The sequence below is a fragment of the Kogia breviceps genome, chromosome 19 (genome assembly GCF_026419965.1).
Source record: "Kogia breviceps isolate mKogBre1 chromosome 19, mKogBre1 haplotype 1, whole genome shotgun sequence".
Taxonomy (NCBI): domain Eukaryota; kingdom Metazoa; phylum Chordata; class Mammalia; order Artiodactyla; family Physeteridae; genus Kogia; species Kogia breviceps.
Window position 1 is genome coordinate 9,633,248 of NC_081328.1, and position 6,008 is coordinate 9,639,255.

General features: G+C 51.2%; 1 protein-coding gene across 1 annotated transcript; it reads right to left on the reverse strand.

Annotated features, from left to right (window-relative positions):
* Positions 1-30: 30 nt before the first annotated feature.
* C1QBP (complement C1q binding protein) lies at positions 31-5,316 on the reverse strand. Its single transcript, XM_059046805.2, has 6 exons — positions 4,960-5,316; positions 4,213-4,363; positions 2,206-2,299; positions 936-1,031; positions 559-681; positions 31-411 (listed from the first exon to the last, which is right to left on the reverse strand). The coding sequence occupies exons 1-6, from the start codon at positions 5,180-5,182 to the stop codon at positions 262-264; spliced, it is 837 nt and encodes a 278-aa protein (XP_058902788.1). The 5' UTR covers positions 5,183-5,316; the 3' UTR covers positions 31-261.
* Between the last annotated feature and the right edge of the window lie 692 nt (positions 5,317-6,008).

Here is a 6,008-nt window from a genome sequence, read left to right on the forward strand (position 1 = left end):
AAGGGAAGGAGTAGAAAGAGAAAAGATAAATCACCTTGGAGATTTTATTGTCCATCATTATGTTATACAAAAATCTAGAAATAACAGGTTTGTAGAGAATAAATGGTAAATAAGAGGCAACAGAAATAAGTTAATATTGAATTATTTTCCATGATTTTGGGATGAAAACCATTTCAAAGCATGTGGGTCTGGCTTCAGAGTAGGTGTTGTTCACTGGCCAAAGCCTGCCGTAAAATTAAGGTGTTTGGCACCTTGTCTTCTCTATTGGCTTTTGACAAAACCTTTGAGGTCTTCGAGAAAAGTAATGTACTCCTGGTGCTCCAGGGCTGTGCTGAGCTCTACCAACTCATCAGCGAAAGTGTTGTCCACCCCTCGGTCCGCAAGGAAGTCCATTAGGTGGTCGTATAAGCCCTAAAAGGAGAAACATTAGTTAAAAAAAAAAAAAAAAAAGAAAGAAAAAGACACCTGAGACACTTACTAAGATGCTTCTTTGTGTGGCCTTGGACTAGACGCTCCCCTGCAAGGCCCAAGAGCACCGTCACCTTACCGAGCACTCACCCAGTCCAGGGAGTCTGTGCTAAGCGTGTAATTTGTGTCCTTCCAGTCAGAATCGCCGGTGGACTGAAAGCTCACTTCCTTGATGGAGAAGATGTCACTCTGGTCCTCCTCTTCTTGTCCAATCTGACAAGAGACAATATTTGGGGAAAACTGAAAGGTTTCCCAGGACAAGCCAGACTCATGCAAAGAAAAGGGACTACATATAGCTTGAAACTCAGATTTTAACCTTGCTCCCTCACCGCCCCCCCCCCCCCCCCCGCAGCCTTCCCAGTTTTGTTGGTCTAAGCTAGAAAATGTTAGTATCAGCTAAATGGGACCAGGAAGGTCCCCGGAGGCCCTCCTTGTCCCCAGGGCCGCCAGCACCCCACTCGACACACCTCATCTTCCGGATAGTGACAGTCCAGCACAAGGGCCTTGTTGCTACCGTCCTTTACAACTTCAACCACAAAATTGGGAGTGGACGTCAGTTCAGGCTGGGGAAACAAGAACGAGTCAGTAAACGTCTCTGTTGGCAGGGGTCTGGACCGAAGGTCTCAGTTCGGGGGGTCTGATGGCCACCGCTACACTATGATGTTCCCAAATAAGGAGCCTAGGATCTTTTAACACGAGAGTATTAAAGCCACGTACCAGCTTGTTCAGGCAGACTGGGCTGAACCCATCCTGTGGATCCTTTCTAGAGTTGTAGACTATGTTTTGGATTGCAGAGTATCATATATTTAGTACAGCATTTCACTTCTATTAGCCACGCTACTCGTTTAAAGAACATACAAGGTTACATATTAGAACCTAATACATACTAGGTTCTAACCTAATTCTACAAGGTTAGAATCAGGAAATCTGAACTCTAGCCCCAGCGAGAGTGCCAATTAACTTAATCTTCCTGGGCCTTTTTCTACATCCATCCACTACAAAGCTGGCCTAAAGCTCCAAAATCCCTTCCCAGCTGTTTCGGAATCTTCCTTTATTGTAGCCCAGGACCAGAGGCTGGTGCCTCTGGCTAAAGCACAGCAACCCCCCCTTTGAGGGTGAGCCAGCCAGTGTGTGTGTTAGGGGTGGGGCAGTCCTAGTGCTGGGCCAGCGCTCCAGGGAGCTGAGCTGGGTCGTGAGACAATACCATGCCAGCCCAGCCAGAAAGCCTGGGGACCCTGCGGCCCTCACACTGGCTGGTTTCTTGGCTGGGCACACTGCTTCCTAAAATGTCTGAGGACTGAGCAGCATCCAGGTCCAACCAAGAAGGGCAGCACCTTAAGGAGAGACCCTGCCAAAGTCTCTGATGCCCCTACCCGGTGTTTATTACCAGCCTGGGACGTGTGAGAGCGTTCCTCACTTGGAAACACTCCAAATGATAATTTACCTCCTGGTCACGGGAAGGGTTAAGACGGTTTCAATTCCTTCCTATTAAGTGAACACGGGGCAAATTATAAAGCCTAAGCCTAAAGGTAACAACTTACTTCGCCCCTGGGAAAGAAAAGGGGCCACGCGGTTCTGGGGCTCTACAAGAAAAGGCCCAAGGATGGCTGCCCTTTGCCTTCTCTCCTAGTGTTAAGAGAATTTAAACAAAACAAAACCCGATGCTCCTTCTCCAAGCCTCCAGAATAGCCTGTAAGAACTAGGAGGTACAGGCTGGTTACAGTGTTACCAACCTACCTCCTGTTCTTCACCCTTCTGCCCTTCGGAGGGTTCCTCCTCCCCATCATATGCTGGTGGGATGCTGTTGTTAATGTTGAAAGTGACAGTGACCCTAGAAAGGCAAGAGAAAACACAACAGAGGATGTCCTCTTAACTGAGGAGTAAATACTGAGGCTTGCTACAGTTAAAAATGCTGCTGAGGGCTTCCCTGGTGGCGCAGTGGTTGAGAGTCCGCCTGCCGATGCAGGGGGCGCGGGTTCGTGCCCCGGTCCGGGAAGATGCCACGTGCCGCGGAGCGGCTGGGCCCGTGAGCCATGGCCGCTGCGCCTGCGCGTCCGGAGCCTGTGCTCCGCAACGGGAGAGACCGCGACAGTGAGAGGCCCGCGTACCGCAAAAAAAAAAAAAAGAAAAAAAAAAATGCTGCTGAAACAATGCACCTGTGATTTGCAGAACTTACAAAAGGCAGGTGCCCGCATCCCATCCACAGATAGGTTCAGCAGGTCTGAAGTGGGCCTACTATGTGTTGGCTGCTGGAAGTCAATTAGGCACTTGTTCCTCAGGCAAATACAGTCATGTGTGGGCTCCTGTCACCAGGCCAGCATCCAGGGCTCACTGCCAACCTGTGTCCACTGGCCCCCTCCTGGCCACAGCCAACTGACACTGCCACCCTCGTCTTTCCAGGGCACCTTCCAGTGGTGAGCAGCTGAGAAGCTGGGGGCAGGGGGCAGAAGCCTCCTTTAAAAGCTTTTCTCCGTTAGAAGAAAATCTGCCCGAGAGGAAGGGAAGAAGGTGCACTGGAGGGCTGTGGCCTCAGCTGAGGATGGAGAGCAGCCCTGGCCCCAGGAAGGGGAGGCCTCACAAAGAGCAACACTTGCTGGGGACTTCCCTGGTGGTTTGGTGGTTAGGACCCAGCACTTTCACTGCCGTGGCCTGGGTTCTATCCCTGGATGGGGAACTAGGATCCTGCAAGACACAGGGCACCGCCAAAAAAATAAAAGAACACGCTGCAGGACAGGCTCATTCCTCAGAGCAGTTGTGGGAAGTTTTATAATCACAAAGCAGGCCACAAACACCAACTAATGACAACTTTAAGTTGTAAGAACCTTCACCTGACATATCATGTTCCAAAATTTGAATCTGAAATGGAGAGATCTGGAACGAGCACTGCTGAGTTGCAGACAACAGTACACTGTAACCACTCCCCTTTGGAGCTGTGCTAACTGGCTGCCTTGCCGGTTTGAGGTTTGAGGTTCAGCCACAAAATCTGTCTAATCTGCAACAGCGCGGACCAAGCTGACGCCTGGGCACAGAAATGCAGTTATGTTCATTAGAACATTCCTTATAATGGCCCCAAACTGCCTATGGCTTACCCCGGGAAAGTGGTTTAGGTCACGTTTCAGAATACATGATTGACCTCTGAGGGGAAAAACACTACACCACCAAAACAAAACAAAGCAACCAGAACCCTACTTCACAGCATATACAAAAATTCACTCAAAGTAGATCACAAACAGCTTAAGCAGGTCAAAGTCTTCCCATCTTTCTCATGGTGACCCTTACTGTATGGCAACCCCACCCTTATCTTGCTTTCTCAACTATAAACAGAGTAGGAGCTTTGTTTTCCTCAGCCAGAGCCTGTAGTATAGTAAGTCAGCATTGCAAATCTGAGATTCTGTGGGTGCTGTCGGAATTTCTGAATTTGCATGCCTAGATTTAGGCAAGGCATAGCTTCCCTCACCAGCAAGGGTTTGGTGACTGACGTCTCTACTGGTCCAGTAGGCTCCCAGCGACTTGTCTTCGGTGCTACTTGCTTACCATCTCCTTATTAACTACCACAGCACATAAGTGTGCAGTGAATGAACGACCTGAAGCTTCTGAAGTTATCCAAATGAATCCTACGATCTCTCGGAAACCACGGGTCTGTTAAGTACCTGCCTCAACTAAAGGCTGCTGTGGGTGAGTCAGGGCAGGTCCTGCAGGGTCATGGATTTGGTTCCCTGGAGTCCACAGGCCCCCGGTACTTACTTTTCTCCAGCAACTTTCCGCACTAATTTGGCTTCTGTCCCATTCACTTCCAGCTCCCAACCTCCAGACATCTTGGGGAGAGACTTATACTTCTGTATCTTCTTTTCCTCCTTAATCTCATCATTGAGGAATTCAACAAAAGCTTTGTCCCCTACAATGGAAATAAGTTACAGAAAGAGCCAATCAGTATAAAACGGAAAATGACCCAGGTTACTACAACCAGAGACCTGGATTTGGGCTGTTTCTAATACTCCTATTAACAGGGGCTCTGGGAACTTAACCCAACTCATTTCCATTAAGCCTCAATTTCCTCATCTGTAAAAATGCCGTAAGCTATCAGTGGGAAGCTAAGCTCGGATTCTGGAAAAGTGATTCCCAACAATGAACTCCTTACCGCGTTTCAAGGAAATTCGCAATTACCCTCTTTCACTTGCCAACAGACAACACCACGCTACTTCCAACCGCGACCTTGGGCTTTCGCAAAGTTCCATTTTCGAGAGACTGAGAATAGAGTCGGTCTCCAGGGCTTTACAGCATCTCTCTCCGCAAAGTGAAACAGAGGTGGGGGAAGACGGGAAATGCGATCACACGTGGGTTTAACCCGCTGGTCGCCGATAAGTGGGAAAATGTGGACTTCGGAGGCGGTTCCGGGCTGTCCACGCGTGGTCTACACTTCCTCGTCCCGGACTCCCCGCCCCACCCAGGCTCTGGTCCCTCACGCCCCCGGCCCACGAGCACGAGTCTTACCTTCAGTGTGCAGTCCGCCGCAGCCGCAGCCGCAGCCGCAGGGCCCCCAAGGCCGCAGGAGACCGGGCAACTGCACCGACCCCGCACGCACGCTCAGCAGCCCGAAGGGCCGGACGCACGGCCTGGACGCGGGCTGCAGCAGCGGCAGGGAGGGCGCGGCGGCGCGGATGCCAGCGACAGCGGTGCCCAGGACGCGAGGTACGCAGCGCAGCAGCGGCAGCATTTTTGCAGCGGAGGCGGCGGCGGACACGTGCGGAGAGGAAAGACAGCTCTCGGCAAGAGCGACGACTCTTTGCCACTGCGCCCCCTAGATCTAGGGCCGCCTCCGGAAGTCCCGCCCCGTCCCCGGGAAATGCTTCCGCGCCGCCGCTTTGCAGACCGAAGGCACAGCGGGCGGGAATGCGCCCTCTGCTGGTGGCCTCCGGGGTGGCCTCCCAGGGAGGCCTGGAATCCGATTCCTGAACTTCTTTAGCTCAGTGGGCCTGAGTCTGGTGTCCCAGGCTTGCTGTTTAACTGGCCAGCATCCGTTTTCTCCAGTGGCTTGCTTACACTCTCCAAATTTCCATCTACTGTTCTCAAGCACGGCCAGGCTTTCTATGACTTCGTGGAGTGCACTCTTGCCACCACCAACTCCCAAAGACCAGCCTCCGGGATCACCTCCCATAGGAGGCCTTCCTGGAACTTCCTCCTCTCTTCCCTGAAAAACAGACTCATGCCTGTGCGACCCGGCCCCTGTGCTTCATTCTTTTCTCAGCAGAAACCTCCTGGCACTGCTGGTTTACCTGGCAGCTGACCCTCACCCCCACCAGACCCGGAGCTCCTAAAGGCAAGAGCCCAGGTTAATTCCTGCAACCCTCCAACCTTACACCCAGGTTCTGATGGGACATTATTTTTCTGGGGGCAAGAAGCCACACCTTACATTCAATTTAGGTTAAGAACTAATGTTCCTACCTTACCAGGACACATAAGATATATAAGGTAGCAAGAAAGTAAGTCTTCCCAAATCAAGTGGCAAAGATAAGACATACTTAATATATTCTAAACAGCAT

Bases quoted from the DNA above. Each gene is read 5' to 3' on its own strand.
- C1QBP (XM_059046805.2), bottom strand. From the start codon at position 5,182: ATGCTGCCGCTGCTGCGCTGCGTACCTCGCGTCCTGGGCACCGCTGTC. The intron at 4,364-4,959 runs GTAAGACTCGTG...TTTCCATTGTAG, and splicing joins CGGCGGACTGCACACTGAAG to GGGACAAAGCTTTTGTTGAA. The intron at 2,300-4,212 runs GTAAGTACCGGG...TTGCCTTTCTAG, and splicing joins CGGAAAGTTGCTGGAGAAAA to GGTCACTGTCACTTTCAACA.